The sequence below is a fragment of the Nannospalax galili genome, unplaced genomic scaffold, assembly GCF_000622305.1.
Source record: "Nannospalax galili isolate Female #2095 unplaced genomic scaffold, S.galili_v1.0 scaffold1871, whole genome shotgun sequence".
Lineage (NCBI taxonomy): Eukaryota > Metazoa > Chordata > Mammalia > Rodentia > Spalacidae > Nannospalax > Nannospalax galili.
Window position 1 is genome coordinate 337086 of NW_008330293.1, and position 19064 is coordinate 356149.

The 19064-nt window shown below is 42.1% G+C and overlaps 1 protein-coding gene across 1 annotated transcript in view; it reads left to right on the forward strand.

The window, feature by feature from the left end:
- Positions 1–19064, forward strand: part of Adam9 (ADAM metallopeptidase domain 9) — a gene marked incomplete at its 5' end in the record, with an annotated part of 113694 nt that overhangs the window by 63534 nt on the left and 31096 nt on the right. The window contains 2 exons of the mRNA XM_008843363.3: positions 10934–11039; positions 15286–15469. Of these exons, the coding sequence (XP_008841585.1) occupies positions 10934–11039; positions 15286–15469 (290 nt within the window). The remainder of the gene's footprint in view (positions 1–10933; positions 11040–15285; positions 15470–19064) is intronic.

Sequence of the window (19064 nt, forward strand, 5' to 3'; positions counted from 1 at the left end):
GGGAGAAAGGGGAAAAATGGGGTCACTTTAAATGGGGAAACCATGGTGGAAGGGTCAGACAATGTGAGAGATAAATAATGCCTAGCTAGTTTTAAAAAACCAGAGGAAACCATATTAGTCCAACAACCTACTGACAAATTATACATACAACTAGCTCAAGGAATATGATACATATCTAGGAAAGGTTTATCTGAGAACATTTGGTCTTTGCCCAAGCTTTATCTACATAGCACATGGTAATTAAAGTACCATACTGGTGGAACTAACCTTAGATGTCTAACAGCCATACTTGGTCAGGGGGACATAAAGGACAGTTTTTGCTCCTTGCCCTCCTAGGTCGCCTAAGCTCCAGGGGACTGTGAGCATCTCTCAAAATATCCTGTAACTGTGGTGTGTTACCTGTCCTCTTGATCAAGGAGGCCATGGAGACCCCATCAAATGGACTTGAACCAGTGTCTAGTCTACAAAGAGGAAGGTCAACACAGAGTAAACATTTCCTCCATGCTTCCAAGTGAAGTGAGCCATGATCAAGCAGGGTCTTTGACTTATTTTCACATAGATGGAACTGGTAGAGGAAAGTAGCCAGGGGCTTCTCCCAGTCCCATGTGACCCCTGAGGAACAGACCCTCAAATGAACTTAAGAGTAAAATAAATTGGTTAATTTGGGCCAACTGTATAACCAAAGATTAAAGGGATCAATATAATTCTTTAAGAGTCCACTTGTGTAACTAAAGGCTACATAACAAGAAATAATGCCAGACAGGAGATACCTACCTTTGAGTTGTTGGCCAGGGTGGCCCAAGATACTCCCAGAGAGTAACTAGGTGTAGACCTGGGAAAATGAACAGCAGACTCCATTCTTATCTAAAGGAATATCTGCAACTGATTGCTGGTAAATGAGGAAGAGCTGATCTTCCTACAACAAGGAACTCTAGACAGGCTGAATAGATTCAGTGGATGGACAAGCACTGGGAACAGCTGGCGGTGCCGACAACACAGTGGACAGTAACAGGGATGACATAGAGTATATGGGCTCCAGTGGAGGCGGGAGGCTATGGGATGGTGGCATTTGGGATATGGGTATATAGATGAGTAAGATTGTTTGGGATGTTCTGTATGAAATACACAGAAAAATATCAGCAAATTTTAAAAAAAGTTATATTCGAGGAAGAAGCATAAAAATTTGCTTCATGTTTATTAGTAGAGGTGAAACACATTACCATTGAAATCTACCCAGTGATTTTATATCCATGCTCAGGTGCCAAGGATTTCAGAAAGTAACTGACTGTTCTAGTAATAATCAGATACATAGAGATTAGAGATACGTGCAAACATCTACGTGTTAGTAGCATTAAAAAGTAGTTTTTCTGTAGGAAACAGTGTATTTTAAAAAGAAATGGAGATCTTTTTAAAGGTTAAAACCTCTTACAATTTTATGTCTTATAGGGTTTATACTGAGTTCAATATTGTATAACTGTATTAACTCAACTGTGAACCTAAAAATTTATAGGCAGTATTGAAAGAGATGCATCTTTGCTCTGGAAATTGTTACTTAATATGTTAAAGCTGTAATGAAATGCTTCTTCTAATCATGTCTTATTAAATAAAAAAAATTTTAAAGCATTCTTCCTTATATAAAAATAAAATTACTGATAAATGTGATTATATGAATAACAAATACACATAACATTATATATGCATGGATTAAGATTGAATTAGTAGGCCTGCATGTAGTTAAGTGCACCTGTGTCGTGCAGTGCAGCGCCTGCAAAGGTCAGAAGGGTCAGTTGGATCCCCTGGGACTGGAGTTACGGACAGTTGTTAGCTGCCATGTGGGTGCTGGGATTCGAACCTGGGTGTTCTGCTAGAACAACCAGTGTTCTTAACTGCTGAGCCGTGTCTCCAGCCCCAATAATTATTTTTTGAAGACTGTTAATTAAACTTCATAATTCAGTCTCCAAGTAATAATAATTTTTTTGCATAGGGAAATGCAATTTTATTTTATTTTTAAAAATATTTTTTAACTGAACTTTTGTGTACGTCATAACAACATCTTAATCATCTTTATACCCCTTTTCTCATCAGCACTGTCTCATGGCCCATCCCCTCACAACTGGATTTCATGTATTCTGTCATTTATATTAAGGCCTGTCACATTAAGTTAGTGTCCCCTCTCCATTTTGTCCAGCACACATAGTATATATTTACACACATACACACACACACGCATACACACACACACACGCATGCACGCATGCACATACACAGAGGATTGTACCGAGAACCTCACTCATGCTGAGAAACACAGCACATTTGTTGGTCTGCTGTGCCCTCAGCTCCTAACTTCCTGGCTTTAGTCATAGAGGCTGTTTTCCTGGGTCTGGTATTTGCATCCATTATTCAAAATGTTCTTGTGATCTATCTGTATTGATACATTTATGTCATAGTACGTTAGAGTGGTCTGTTAGTTCAGAGGACTCTGATTTAGTTTTACATTCTGTATGTGTGATGTGTGTTTGTGTGTGTGTTCTCACAGTGTTCATGTGTGTGAGTGCACAGCCTAGTTGCCCTCAAGTGTTTGAGGGTTCTGCTTCCTGTGCCTTCCCTGTGCCTGTAGGAGCAGTGGGGTCACAGATGTCCATCGCTGTACATGGCTTCTAGGAATCTGAAATCAGGTCTTCACATCTGCAGCACACGCATTTCACCCACTAAGCCATCTGCCAGCCCCTAGTTCTCCATTTTTGTACTGATAGATATGTAGTATGTGTTTTTAGTTTTCTTTGTTTTTCCTTTTAAAAATTTCATTTTAATCAAAGTAATACCATATATCAAAAGCTACATTATTATGTAATGTTTATTACAAAAACTAAAGCCTAGTTCTACCCAATACTCCCATTATTTGAGGTAACAACTTCTACCTTATAGGCTGAGTTTTTATTACTTCTTCTAGGTATGTGTAATTATTTATCTATTTATTTATTTTTGAGGCAGGATTTTGCTATGTAGCACAGGCTGTCCTTGAACTCATAATCTTCTGTCTCAGCCTCCCAAGCACTGAGATTACAGTCTTGGGTTACCGTACCCAGCGGATTCAGGTCTTTAGATAATGTGTTTGTAATACTATTTGGTTTTTATGTAGGAGGAAAATTAGTTTTCTTGTCTTCTTTCAACCGTTGACAACATCCTCCACACGTTTATTTTTGGTTCACCTTTCTTCCAATGTAGACTGGTTCTAACTTTCAGAACAGTTCTCAGCTGCCCTGTGATGGTAAGATACAGGTACTTTTCTGCCCTTTGCCTTCTCTGGAATTAATCGTCTTCATTCTCTCTTCTCTCTGCTCTTTCCCCTCCTTCCTCCTTTCCTTCCTTTCTGTATTCTTCCGCCCTTTAACTCTCTCTCCCTTTTGATAAGTTTGCTAAGTACCTACTATTATTTGAACTGTAAGTAGTTAATGATATCCTGATGTTGCCTTGAAGTGGTTGCAGGCATCAGCTCTTCTAATTTCAGTCTGTTTGAAGACGTCTAAACGGGAGCGTTCTCTCTCTCTCTCTCTCTCTCTCTCTCTCTCTCTCTCTCTCTCTCTCTCTCTCCCTCTCTCTCCCTCTCTCTCCCTCCCTCTCTCCCCCCCCTCTTCCTTCCGTCCCTCCCTCTCCTTTGAGTTGTTCCTTGTCCTGTTCACGTTCTCTAGAGAAACATCCAGCAGTGGAATATATATGTACACACATGTGCATGCACAACACATAGTGTGTGAATTGGCTCATGTAATTCTGGTATCAGTTATCAGTAGAGTTGATAGAGTTCAAGGATGGAGGCTCAGGACTGTCTCAGCCTGTCAGGAAGATTTCCTTCTTAACTGGAGGAAGGGACAGTAGTTCTGTTCTTTTGGACTTGAAATTGACTGAATGAGGCTTATCCGTGAGTATTCCTGTTTTATTCACTTGACCCCATTAAATGTTAGCCTCATCCAAAAGAGCCCTTACATGTTCAAAGTCAGAAATATCTTATGTTGGGGCTGGAGAGATGGCTCAGTGGGTAGGAGCACTGACTGCTCTTGCAGAGGACCTGGGTTTGGTTCCCAGCACCCACATGGTGGCTAAAACTGTCTTTAACTCCAATTCCTGGGATCTGGCACCCTCTTCTGGCGTCTCTGGGCATTTCATGACATGGGGCACTCACATACATGTAGGTAGAACATTCATACACATAAAAATGATCATATTACATGATAAAGAGATAAGAGAAGGAAGAGAGTAGAGACATTTTATCACAGTTGTAGTCATAATAAAATAAGAAACATGGGTGATAAGAGCAGTTCTCTTTCTGCAATGGCTCATGTGGTCACACCAACTCAGCCCCCATTCTGCATTCCGTTTACATGTCTCAGTTGGTTATGACTTTCAACGTGGTCAAGTGACCATACATTCATTCCTGAAGGGCCTAGGCCATGATTAATTTGCCTGGATTTGGCTGTGACAGGGTGTGATACATACTAAGAGATGTGAGGGATCTCCTGTATTCCAGGCCTGCATGGTCATGGATCTGTCATCCAGCCATTAGCAAGCTCTCTAATCTGTCCAGAAGCATGGTCAGCACAGTGTAGGCCTTAAGATCCAGTTCAGTGGAGTCATTGTTGTGGCTTCTAGTGGAAGAATTTTTTCTTTCGACACTCAGACCTCTGGGCGATCAGAGCATGCAGTCATGGGAACAGGAAGCACATTTTTGCTAGTAAGTCACCAGGCGTATATTGTTAAGTATTGCCACTCCCGTTCCCACCCCTTAATACCTGTTCATTGAATCCTGGTTATGAATGTCATTTTTTGGACTTGATTCAGGATATATGTAGCCTTTTGAAGTATCTTGCTCCAGCCCTTCAAAGTATTGCCCCCTAGCTGGCACCTCAACCAAGTCTCTTGAATGCATTCTTGCCATTTTTACAAGGCATTCTAATAAAAACAAAACACTGTGTTTAGTGATGTAGACCTGTAATCTCAGCTGCTAAGGAGGCTAAGGCAGGAGAACTGCAAATTCAAGATCTGCCTGGGCTACAGAGTGAGGTCAAAGCTAGCATGAGCGACTTAGAGAAGCCCTGTCTCAGAGTGAAAAGAGGCCTAGGGATAACTTAGTGGGAGAGCACTTGGCTAGCATGCTCAAGGCCCTAAAGTTCAATCCCTAGTACTGGAAAAAATAAGTGGGTGTGTATGGAGGAACAAGGACAAAGTGCTGTTCCTTTAGGGATGGAAAGGGGATAGTGTAATCACCCTGGGACCAGGTAACTAGCTGATCATCCAGGAAATGGTACTGTACCAGAGACTCGGGGTTTTTGGTTGATGACAGGAGTGGCTGGGGAAGAAGGCTTGCCTGCACTTCACAGAAAGCGTCATCCTTTCCGTTGTTAAAGCTGTTGGTCCCAGCTCCTCAGTGGGTGGTTGTCATGTGTGCCAATCTTCCTTTCCAGGCAGAGCACTGTAGGGACGTTCCACAAAGGGATTGTAGTATTGTGACTGTTGGCTTTTGGGTGCTGCCTCCATAGCTCAGAACATCTGTAAAGTGCATTATTCTTCTACTCTTCTTTCGGTTGCTGGCAGACTTCCCCACGAACTCACAGGTGCTGGTTAGAAGACACAGTGTTGTATAGCAGGAGTGGAACTGTACGCATGTAGCTCACTTCTTCACGTAACTTACTTGTGCCAGGGGTGTGACCACATGCCGACCCTTTTGGCTTGGTGGGTCAGCTGCAAACAACTGAAACAACTGCTTTGTGATGGGCAGCCTCAGCTCATGGTATCTTGGTGGCCCACTGCTAACTCTTCATTCTTTACTTAATGACCAGAGCTATTTCTCAAAAAGAAAATAGTTGTCCGTAGATGTTTGCTCCAAAATTCTAAAATCCTGTGTAGTGACTCACCTGTACAGAGCTGCTGAAGGCTCCGTGTATCTACCTGCCACTTTAACTGCAAGCATTGTTTGATTCCCCCGAATCCAGTCACCTAAAGGGCAGAGCATATTGCATGGCCACCCGCACCTGCCTTCTGTGTCTCAGAAGGAGCAGCTTAGTAGGTTCCAGGGTAAGTGATGGAGAGTGACCCAGTGAGATTGCACGCACAGTCGTGTGTTGCTGAATGATGGAGACATGCTCTGAGAAACGTGGTGCTCGGTGAGTTCATCACTGTGAGAGTGCCATAGAGTTCTCACACAGACTAGGAGAGCTGATCTTATGGGACCATCATTGTATACACGATCTGCTGTTGACTGAGATGCCATTGTATGATATGCAATTCTATACTGCCTTCACATCCAATGGGAACCATTAGATATTGTCATCACCCTACCATCAGGTAGCTGACATGGCCTAGTTGTGGAATAGCCAGCTACAACACCTTGTCCTTCACCTTAAATGCATATCTTGGTATGTGTCACACCCTAGAGCTGTCACTGAGGTAGAGGATCCCTGAACTTGTGTTGGATTTTGTGCTGGATAGCTTTAATTGTCAACTTGACACACCTGGGTAGAACAAGCCTCAACTGATGAATTTCCTCCATTGGACTGGCCTGTGGCCATGTCTGAGGGGCATCTTCTTGATTGATGAGTGATGTGGGAGGGCCCAGCCCACTCTGGGTGGTGCCACTCCTGGGCAGGTGGGCCTGTGTTGCATAAGCAGGCTGAGCGGGGGCCAAGGGAGCAAGCCAGTAAGCAGCATTCCTCCATGGCCTGTGCTCCAGCTCCTGCCTCCAAGTTCCTGCCCTGAGTTCCTACCTTGAGCTCCCTGATGAACTGTGACCCGGGAGTTGTAAGACAAATAAACCCTTTCCTCCCCAAGTTGGTAGTGGTCAGAGTGTTTTGTCACAGCAATGGAGAAACAAACTAGAACAGATTTCTTTCATACTCTGTCACACAGATGTCTTTCAAATGCCTACAGTGGTTATGCTTTTTCACTAGTTTCATTAAGTCTGTTTTCAGTGTGATGGACTGGTATGACTTGTTTTTGGAAGGGAAAAGCAATCAAGAGTTCTCAAACTGAATTATGATATTGGGCTGAAGAGTTGATATACCCAGAGTAACGCAGTGAGGGGCACTGCTGGCTGTAGCAGCAGAAGGCAGCATTTCCTTACCTGCCGTTCAGACAGGTATGAGGGAAAAGCAATCTTCAGATCATGGCTTAGGCCTTTATTAGAAGATGTGTGAATTTGCTCAAGTAGTGGGCTTGGTCTGGTACAGAAGGTGCTGGTAGAGCCAGTAGCTGGCCCAGCTTTTGATTGTCCACTTTATTCAAGAACCACCTATGTTTTGCAAATAGGTGAGTTAAATGGAAGCGTGATGAGTCATTGCCCGTGTCTCCCATGCCGACTGGAATCTCTTCAGTCTCCAAGTTGCCTTTGGTTTTTATTGTTTTCTTTTTTTTTTTGAGGTAAAAGCATTCTAATAACTTCCCCCTGGGCTTTCCCACCATAACGGTCCTCACTTTACAGATCAGGAAACCAGTGTGGGGATGATGTCAGCTGCTGAAACTGGAGGAAAAATGAAACAAGATGGGTTTGGGGACCAGCTAGGGTATGAGGTGGTCCTGAGAGAAAACTCCATTAATCATGTGACCTCTGTACATTCCTACTCTGATAGTGAGTGGCAGTGATATTTTGGGTCTTTAGGAAATAGTATCAGCTCAGATGCAGTGTCCTGTGTTGCTTAAAGATCTGATTAGTTTACCTGAGGTATGGCATCGTAGTCTGATTACTTAGCCTGATTGACTCTGTCTAAATCTTAGGTTTTTTTTTTTTTTTTAATTTTAGATAGGGTCTCATGTAACCTGTGTTGGCCTGGAATTCACTAGGTAGTTGAAAACAAACTTTGAACTTCTGATCATCTCTCTTCCACCTCCTAAGTGCTGGGATTATAGGTGTGTACCATGGTGCTCAACTTTTAGTTTGTTTTCTATTTCTGTAACAATATCTAACCATCTGGGTAATTTATAAAGAATAGAAATTTATTGGCCTGTGGTTCTGAAGGCTGAGAGGTGTAAGAATAAGGTGCTGGTACCTGCTGAAGGTTGTCTTATTGCACATCACAGAGGTAGACAGACCTAACTCACCCTTTATAATGGCATCAGTTCCCTCCTGTGGGCAGAACTCTCATGGTCTGCTCAACTGTGAAGGGTCTGACTTCTTAGTGCCATTGCATTAAAGGGGCTCATACATTGGCAAAAACGTCACAGAGTCCAGATTAATATTTTTCTGCCCTAGATAATGGTGAATGTGGATTTTCAGTGTGGAAATGGCATGATTTGGTTGCTTTATGATTTCTCTGGTAACACTTGGAAAAGAATTTTGGAGAACAAGAGAAAGAATTTCAGGTAGTAGGTCTGTGTGGAGCCATAGATAGACATGGGGCATGATACCTTCAGGGAGCTTATTTTGATTACCCATGGAGCTAGGGTTCCCATGGAGACTGTCTGCATTGTACTACATCCTTGTATTTCTGCATTGGCTGAGGTTGATTTAGGCCTCTAGGGGAAAAGGTTGTTTTCAGCACATTTACCCGGATTGCAGTGGTTGACAGTTGACACTGATGTTTTAGACAAACCTTTTTAGGTTTCTATTTTCCCACTCTTTCCCCTTTTATTTTTAGTCAGTAGGAACAGTAACAACAGCATATTCAACTCTGTGGAATATGGGACTCGGTGTTTGTAGAGGCTTATCATTAGTTAAGAGCTAGAATAGAGGGTTTTTTTTTTTTTTAAACTTAGAGAGCTGTTAGTAAACTATGCCTACTTATCAAGGGGACAGTATGTGGATAATGTATATTTAAAGGATGGAGGAAAAGAGGGAAGAAGGAAGGGAGGGAAAGGGAGCGAGGGAGAAAGATGGTTTGGTACAATTCTTTGTTTCTTTTGTTTTTATTTCTATTTTTGTTTCTGTTATTTTGTAAGTGGAGCAGTCATGGGTGTGGTACTGGATGTGATACTGAATCTTTGAAGCTAGAGTTACTGATTTTGTCCAGATTTCTTACTGTTTCTAGTTTCTGCTAATACACTTTTTCTTTTTCTCTAAATATTTTATTTATCTATCTATCTATCTATCTATCATCTATCATCTATCTATCTATTTATTTAATGTGTATGAGTGTATTGCCTGCACATGTGTAAGTGCACCCATGTTGATCAATGCCCGTGAAGGTCAGAAGAGGGTGTTGGATCCCCTGGAACTGGAATTATGGATGATTGTTAGCTGCCATGTGGATGCTGGGAATTGAACCTTGGTCCTCTGCAGGAGGAGCCAGTGCTCTTAACCACTGAGCCATCTCTCCAGCCTCCAATACACCTTTTTTTAAAAATTAAAAAAAAAAAAATTTGTAGTGGTGAGATAGGAACTAAAGGGGGCACTCTCATGGGCAAATGGGAACTAAGGCCCAGTGTGCTAGTACATGCCTTAATACTGACACTAGGAGGCTGAGACAGGAGGATCAGGAGTTTAAAGCTAGCCTGGCCTGTGTGTCAAGACCCAGTGTCAAAAAACTGAAAAGTAGAAAAGAAATGAATAGGTCTTATATAAGTCTAGTCATAGGACAGGACGGGGAGCTCTATCAGCCTTTGATGCTTTTTTTTTTTTTTTTTTGAGCTAGGCAGATTATTCCAGACTAACAGAGTAATTAAAGACAGGCATTTTAAAGAGGTAAGTACTGATACTTAGCAAAAATACTTTCATAAAGGTTTGCAAAGCCTAGGAATGAAGGAACTGCAGTTATCTTTCTTGTACATTATCTGGAATTTTTATAACTGTTCCTCCAAGGTCTTGGCTGGGGATATTGTCATGTGTCGTTTATCTTGGGCAGCTTGCCCGAGTGCAGTGTTCATCTTATTTGCTCTTTGTATCTTGTGCTGTCCCCTTTACCTCACATTCATCTTCTTTAAAACTAACGTAGCATTGTCTCAGGCATGTGTGACAGATGTGTGGACATCACTTGAGGGGAGGAAGGATTGGCAGTTTGACTTGGAAATGCTAACAAAGTATTCTTAGGTGAGAATAATAGTTTTTAGGTAGAAAAAATGAATATTAAGTGATATATTTAAGAAGATGAGAGTGGATTGACACCTTGCCATTTGTTGTAGGCCTCTATTTAGTAGGAGCATCCACAGGAAGCATCCATATACAGAAAATGAAAAAACAAAATGGTATTTGACTAGTTTTCAGGACTGGTGTAGCTGGAGCAGCGGGTGTGTGAGAACTGAGAGAACTCACTGCAGACCTGCACTGCAAACCACGCTGTAACCTACACACCTGTGACCTCCTGTCATAGTTACTTTTGCATAACCGTGACCAGTTACCTGAGGGAACTGAGGGAAATTAACTGACTCCTGATTTCAGAGTGGCTTAGTCCATGGTCTGTTGGCCCCATGCACATGGGAAGAAAGTCATAATGATGGGACTCTGTGGCAGACAGAAAGGGAGGGGTGCAGGGAGGGACAAGGCAAGGCACCACTTCCAGGGTACACTCCAGTGGCTGCTTTGTCCAGCCAGGCCCCAGCTCCTACTTTCCTACCTCCCAGTCATCCCATCATATATTGAGTCTCTTACTGGCCTGATGGGTCCAGTGGAGATGAGCCTCTTACCATCTCTGGACACACCTCACACATACTCAGATGGGCATCACGAATCTATGTGTTTCTCAGTTCAGTCAAGTTAGAAACATTGGCCATCACACTGTGTGTGGGGCTTCATTGCAGTTACCACTTACTGGCATTTGTTAGAGGGTCTGAGCACTTCAGTCTGAGACTTACAATCTGAACTTTAGCTTTACATTTCTTTGTTACGTGTGAAATGTAAAATTAGTGTCGCGTACACAAGGCCTGGAGCTTTCAGAAGGAGGTACAGACGTGTAGAGTACGGTAGGGATTACTGTAAGTGAAATTACCATAACTTCAGACATGTTCACTGTTACAGAAGCCAAGGCCGCCCCAAGAGACTGTTTCATTGAAGTGAATTCTAAAGGCGACAGATTTGGCAACTGCGGTTTTTCTGGCAGTGAATACAAGAAGTGTGCCACTGGGTAAGTAGAGGTGAGGGCCCAGAGGATGGTGAGAGGCAGAAGGCCGGTCACCTCAAGTCTCTTCCTGCTGTTGGGACTGCTGTCCCCCTCCAGGTGGTTAACTTTTCACATGGAGCACAGACCAGCCCAGGCTGGGGAGGCTCTGTATCAGGAACAAAACAAGAAAAGCAATTCATTTCTGTGCATGTCGGCCGTGAAATCCAGTGGGTTTGGAACCCGGCTTTGTTTTATCTGTGCTCTTCAGTAAGATTCCTGACTGAATACTCTTTCATGGAACGACTGTTGCTAAGTCCAACATGAAGGATACTGGCAGTTAATCGCGACTTCCACTGTTTTATCTAACCCTGTACGAATTTATTTAATTTTATTTTATTTTAATTTTTTTATTGTCTTTTTGAAGCAGGGTCTCCCTGTAGCCCCAGCTGTCCTGGAACTCACTATGTAGAACAGGCTGGCCTTGAACTCACAGAGATCTGCCTGTCTCTGCCTCCCAGGTGCTGGGACTACAAGTGTGTGCCACCATGCCTGGCTGAATTTTTTTATTTTTAAAAGATATTTTATTATTTTTGTTTTGTGTGTATGAGTGTGTTGCCTGCATGTGTGTAAGTACACCTGTGTTGTGCAATGCCCAATGCCTGCGGAGGTCAGAAGGCGGCGTTGGATCCCCTGGAACTGGAGTTATAGGCAGTAGTTAGCCATCATATGGGTGCTGGGAATCAAACCCGGGTCCTCTGCAAGAACAGCCAGTGTTCTTAACCACTGAGCCATCTCTCCAGCCCCCTAACCATATATAATTTTAAAATAATGCACTGCAACTTTTATTTCTGTGGGCTGGTGAGATGGCGCCAGGAGGCAAAGGTGCTTCTCACCAAGCCTGGTGATCTGAGTTCAATCTCCAGGTTGGAAGGAGAGAACTGATTCCTGAAAGTTGTCTTCTGACCTTCACACATATACCATATACAGACATACACAGAGACAGACAGACAGACAGACAGACACACACACACACACACACACACTCTAAATAAATGTAAAAGAACTTATTTTTATAATTATTGTAAAAAAGGTAATAGTATAAAAATTGTAAGAACGCATATAATTCTAGTGTGTTTCTTCCACTTCCGTTTTGTGTGCTGTACATGCTCACCACGGCATTCCGTGTGGAATGGTGCTCATGCTGTGTGTAGTCACTGCTCGAGCTCAGAGCTGTAGAAGGTGCTGTTGGTGCGAAGCAGCAGCTCACTCTGGTAGCATGCGTGGGTCTTCCTACACCTTGACTTTGTGGTTTTCAGTCATGTTGACACTCCCTTTTTCTTCACGACACCTCTTTCCTTACTTTGTGTAGAATGTCCTCTTCATCAACCCCCTTCTTTCCCACATCTTTCCCCTTCTTTCATCGGCCACCTCTGTGAGGTACTTCAGCCTGGGCGGTGCTTGGCTACATGTGGCTTTCTGCCACAGGCCTGCTGCACCTTCTGTTTTCTTCTTTGCTTGATGAATTCTCATTGTTCAAGCCCCACTTTTAGTCACTTGCCTAAGGAAAACCTCCTCCACTCTCCTAACACAGCAGATGATGCTACAGATGTTCTTTTTTTTAAAAAAAAAATTCAATTTTTTAATTTTATGTGTATGAGTGTATTGCCTATGTGTATGTAAGTGCACCCATGTCATGCAATGTCCCCAGAGGTCAGAAGAGGGTGTCAGCTGCCATGTAGGTGCTGGGAATCAAACCTGGGTCCTCTGTAAGAACAGCCAGTGCTCTATCCACTGAACCATCTCCTCTGTCCCCTCTTACAGGTGTTCTTAATGCCAAGTGCCTCTTTTTCATAAAATTGATGTGCTGTATTTTCATTATTGTTCATAACATTTTCTAACTTACACTATGATTTTCCTTGGCTCCTGAGTTGTTAAAAGTATGTTATTTTCTAAATGTGCTTTCTAGTTTAATTTCATTACGAAGAAATGCTCTGTGGGCTTGAAGTAGCTCAGTCTGTAGAGCTGACTGTAAGCACAGGGGTCTGAGTTTGTACCTCCGACACCCATATAAAGCCAGGAGTGGGCATGTGCACCAGTAATCTTGACTTGGAAGATCCCTGAGGCTCGTTGACCAGCAGTCTAGCCAATTAGTGAGCTCCAGGTTCAGTGAGAGACCATGTCTCAAAAGATAAAGGGCAGAGCAACTGAGGAGTACAACCGTTGTTGACCTCTAGCCTGCACACACATGCATACATGTGCACACGCCCCAACACATGCACATACATGCACATGTACTCCGCACACAATAGATGAATAATAATACATTTAAGAAAGAATGTACTCTGTATGACTTTAGTTCTACCGTGCTGTGTATTATTTCCTGGCCCGTGGCTTGTTTGGTTAGTGTTTCCTATGAAGCTGACGGATGAGTGAACCCTCGGTTGTTGCGTTTCCTGTCAATAATCCTGGTTAGTAGTCTTGATCAGATGTTCTCTAGCTTTGGAGCTGGTCTGTGTGCTTGATCATTCACTTTCTGAGAGATGCCTAATGGACTTTCAGCTCTGGTTGTGAATCTGTTTTCTTTTTCTTTTTGTAAACTTTTGTGTTGCATGTTTTCAGTTTGCTAATAGGCAGATTGTTATTTTAGTATGAATCATTTTCTATCATTGTATTTTCATCATTACTTCTGGAGTGTTCTGTAGTACTTGCCACAGTGTGACTTCTTTATAATCGCTTGCTTTTCACTTTCCTTACTAGGCTAGGCTTGTGACACGTGCTGTCTTCTGTGGTAAGCGTAGTACTTGGAATATGACTATTAAATGTCGATGGAATGGAAGTGTAGGTGGCATAAAGAAAAGATTAATAAGTGAGAATTAAGTAGCTGGTGGAATGAATCAAGGTAAAACCTTGGGCTAAGTGGACCACTACAGACTTGAAGGCAGCTTGGCGAACAGACCGTGTCCTTGTTTGTTTTCTTTAGCTTGTTTGTTTGAGATGGGGTCTTGCTTTGTGGCCTAGGCTGTCCTCAGCCTCCCCAGTGCCGACACACATCCTTGTTTTTAGCCCTGTTAGGTTTTATACTTTCATAATTATCTTGTTGGAAAATGTTGAAACTACATTGTTTAATGTACAAATTCCTAGAAATCTCATTTGAGAAATTTGATGGTACTGCAAGGCCAATAATGTAATGATTAAGAATGCACATTTGGCATTCCTAAGCAGTGTGTAGGAGAAACAGAAATTAAGAGTGAAAATCCCATTCCAAGAAATCTGGGCATATTCTGACTTAAAACCACATGCGAAGGAAAGGGAGTGGGCCCCTTACTTTGGCACACCTCGGTGTAGGAATTACAGATGACAGACTAATGAAATATAATTCCTCTAGCACCTAGCTCAGAGGTGTTATGTAAGATGGGTGGTGTTTTTCATTTACTAATAGGAGACAAAGTCAGGGGTGTGTTGGGGGTGTGGTAGAGTTAGGGTGGAGATGGGGGAGGTCCAAATATAATCAAAATCCATTGTATGAAATTCTTAAATCAATAAAGTTTCTCTTAAACAAACAAAAAGGATGCATATTTGAAGTTAGAGACCTTAACCCACTTAACAGCTCTGCGGCTGAGCAAAGGACTTACCCCACATAGCCCTCATGTGAGATGGGATAACTGGGGTTCCTTTTCTCAAGCGCTGTTGAGAACGAATGAGCTGATGGGTGTTGTGCTATGCAAGGTAGCTATGGTTGTCATCAGCATCACTATCACTCTTTACCACATCCTTAGCATAGAAAATGCATGCAATGTAGAAAACTTTGGAGGAACTAACCATGTTCTGACATCCAGACATATTTCTTAAATTTTCCTTTACCTGTGTATATACATTCACACGCATGAGCCATGTGTCTTCCTTTCCAATACATAGATGATATTCTTTTAAAGTTTTTATTTACTTGGTGTGTATTTGACGTTTATGTATTTTTCCTGTTCAGTCCCATTTATAAAACTACATATTTGTCAACAACTTAAATAGTTAGACTCTTCTAAGGCATAGACAGTGAAGAGGTAAGAGGCCTGGGAGAAATCTTTGTGCTGCCTGCCCCACCCTGGCAGTTTGCATTCTACCCTCTCCTTCTGTATTCAAGGAGAGCAGCTTTGACTGTTGTTGTTGTCTGTTCCCTTCAGCCAAGTAACTGCAAATACTGTTTACATAAAAATACAAACATTTTTTGTCTGTACACTGGATGCATTGTGTTTACATTATTTTTCTTGCTTGATAGGAATGCCTTGTGTGGAAAGCTTCAGTGTGAAAATGTACAGGAGATGCCAGTGTTTGGAATAGTGCCTTCTATCATTCAGACGCCTAGCCGAGGCACCACATGTTGGGGTGTGGATTTCCAGCTGGGATCAGATGTTCCAGACCCAGGGATGGTGAATGAAGGCACAAAGTGTGCTACTGGAAAGGTACCTAAACGTTCTTTACTTCAAAGGAAAGCAAAGATAACTTGGAAAGTGCTATACGAAAGTACATGGCCGCTCTCTTCTGGCTGTAAGAGAAATTTATGCTTATTGTAGCAATTTTAGAAGAAAACTGGGAACAGCTATAATTGTGCTGCCTGTATTTCTTCACTGGGATCATCTGATGTTTTCTATGTTTCAATACACTGTACTGTTTCTTTGTCCTGTTGGTGTGGTTTGATCTGTTAGCCAGCTTGCTGCTATTGGGGAACATAGGTGATTTCCAGTATTCTGGGAGGGACACTTGTGTGTTTCAGGATTCTGTGTGCATCTGTTCGTGCCTCAGTGTCATTAATGCCATGATGCCTGCCCTGCCCATGCTCCCTGGATTTGGCATAAGCCCAGGGTTAGCCAGCCCATGGCTTACAACCAGGGCTTGCATATGAGAACTGACCTGGGCCAAATCCCTTAAAATACGTGCACGCACACGCACACGCACACACACACACACACACACACACACACACACACATCTTCACACAGGCACAGCCCAACATTCTAAAGGGATTTCATTCCCCGGATTAAGGTAAACCTCCCTGTAAAAACACCCCCCGAACCCTCCAAATACATGCGCGCGCTCACACACACACACACACACACACACACACACACACACACACACACACACACACACATACGCATGCAAGCATGTTAAGAAAATAAGAGTGAGAACAGATACTGAGGATTCTTTGATCAGTGCCATGGAGCTGTGGTGCCACGGAGCTGGAATTTTGAGCTTCAGCAATATGAAAGATGCCAGGAACAAGACGGTTGAATGAATTGAAACCAGCCCATGTGGAGGAGTCTGGAGAGGGGCAGGAAGAGAAGAAGCAGGAGGCAGGGCGGGGTTGACAGCCGGATTGCAGTCGACTGCTCATTAGCCTATTGAAGAGACGAGTGGGCACTGGTGCTCCCTTGGTCTCTAGATTCTTTACTCCAGTTCTGTTCTTTATGTCTTGTAAAAAGTACCCACAATTTTGTGCCTGGTTTGTGACTAAAGGTGACTGTAACAGGTGTTATAAGCTGTGATGGAACAAATGGCATTTTATAAGTTTTTTCACATTTTTTCTGTTTTCTAACTTTAAACTACTGTTGTGCACACTTTCAAGGTTTTAGACACAGTTAACATCCTCTTTGGAAAAGTTCATGTTCGTTTGCCCCAACCACTTGTATGTGTTCTCAGTTCTCCTCACCATAGTCGGTATCAGCAGTTTTAACTTGAAAGATCTCAGTGGTTTCCTGTTTATTTCCTACTCTTTTGCAAAAACTCAATGCTAAGAATGGAACCCAGTGCCTACAGCTGCTGTTTTTTTTATTTTCTTTGGAGACAGGGTCTCCTGCACATAACCCAGGCTGGCGTCGAACTTGATATTTAGATGAGGATGACCTTGAACTCCTGATCTTCTAGCCTCTGCCTCCCAAGTGCTGGGATTACAGGTGTGTGCCACCATGCCAGCCTCTCTTGGTTTACTGTATCTTGATTATTAGCGATACACTTTCTGCCTATATAACTTCATTTTTCATGTCTTGCCTGATGACACTCTTTATTTAAAAATTTGTGGTTTCTCACCAATGTTAAAGAACTCTAGCTTAGGTCACATATAGTGCAATGTAGTATGCATCTGAGTGCTTTTATATCAAGTTTCTGCTTGGCACATTGCTCCTTTCATGTCAGTGCTTTTGGCCATGTTTATTATGTGCCTCTTCAGGCACATGACTGTCACTCTTTGTACACTGTTTCAATGTTAGGTATGTGAAAGGCTGTTTTCATAGCACACGGTCATTACTCTCGCATGTGCTTTACGTTTAATTTCTTTTCTTTTTTTTTTTTTTGACTTTTTGAAGCAGGGTCTCCCTGTAGCCCCAGCTGTCCTGGAACTCATTATGTAGACCAGGCTGGCCTTGAACTCACAGAGATCCGCCTGCCTCTGCCTCCCAAGTGCTGAGACTACAGGCGTGTGCCACCACACCCGGCTAGGTTTAATTTCTTATTTCAATACCAACCTCTTTAGTCCTATAGAATATTGTTGTGTGCTTAGAGTATGAAGTGGACATGCATGTTACCATTCATTCATTCAGAGGCTAATACTATATACTGAATTCTAAGGACTTTTAAAAAAGTGGTTTATCTTTTGCCTTGACAGTCTCAATTGTAATCTCATAGTTTGAATCATGTGTTGAGTGTTTGTAGCTGGAGTCAGTTTTCTGCAGCACATTCTTTGATGGATCAGTTCTGCCTTGTTAAATCTGAATGGTTTTATAGTGTATGCCTGACACCCAGTCATGCAAACGCCCTAGTTTTTTCATAGCTTTCTATGGTAATTTCATTTATTTATCATTTTAGAGGAACTTGAGATTGTTTTGGCAAAGATCATAAAGATTAAAAAGTTTGGGATTTGTGGTGGGTTGATAGTAAATGTATGCATTTCTTAGAGGAAGCATTATGTTTCTGTATCTAAATGTGGCTGTGTCCCCACTTGGGAGTGCCTGTGAGAGATATGCTCAGACAGGTTTATTTTGCTTTTGATTCATTTTAGTTGTATTTATTTTACATTTTTAGTTTATAAGCCCTCTCCTATTTTCTAATTTGTTATGCTCTATTTTCAAATTGACTTACTATGGTAAGAAAAGCCATTTTTTAAAATTTTGGCTGGTTATTATTGGTGTATCAAGAAAATTCATTTGTATTTATTTTGTTAGCAGCTTAGTTTGTATCATTGATTATATTAGAATTTTTTAATTAAGCAGTTATCTGTAAATGATAAAAAGCTCATTTCTGAGAGTTACAATTAGAATTTATTTTTCCCACTAAATTTCAATAATAAAACTTTGAAAATATTTTTTGAGTACTAATGAAGGTAGCGTATATGTTTGTTTGTACATCTGAATGTGGCTGAGTACACACCTAGCCTTCAAAGGTTACGTGTCATTTTTCCTGTTGCTTGAGGTAGATAGTATTTGTTATGTGTATTAGTCACTTTTCTGTTGCCGTGATAGAAACACTATGACCAAGGGAACTTAGACAAAGGAAGAGCTTATTTAGCTTATGGTTCCAAAGGGGCAAGAGTCCATCATGGTGGGGAGGTGTGGTGGCATAGGTGGCTGGAGGAGGAGTAGAAGCTAAGCTCTCACATCTTCAAGCAGGCACAGGAAGCAAGAGAGAACTGGAGATCTGGCAAGGCTTAAGAACTCTGTAAGCCTGCTCCCAGTGATGTGCTTCCTCCAGCATGGCCACACCTTCTAAAACTTCCCAAAACAGCGCCACTAACTGGGGACAAAATATCCAGGTACTCAGAGCCTATGAGGGACATTCGCATTCAAACCACCAGTTTATGTAAATTGGCATCTTTTAAATCTTAATGAATAAGAATGACAGAACAGGAATGGGTTTAATAGTAAGTGGTTTTTCATAGATACTGAGATAACCACAGTTTTCCCTCAATCTAGTTCTGTCCTGTTAGCAATAAATTCTCATCATTACCATGACACACTACACACATACACACACACAAATGATACATTAAATACATTTTCTTTATAT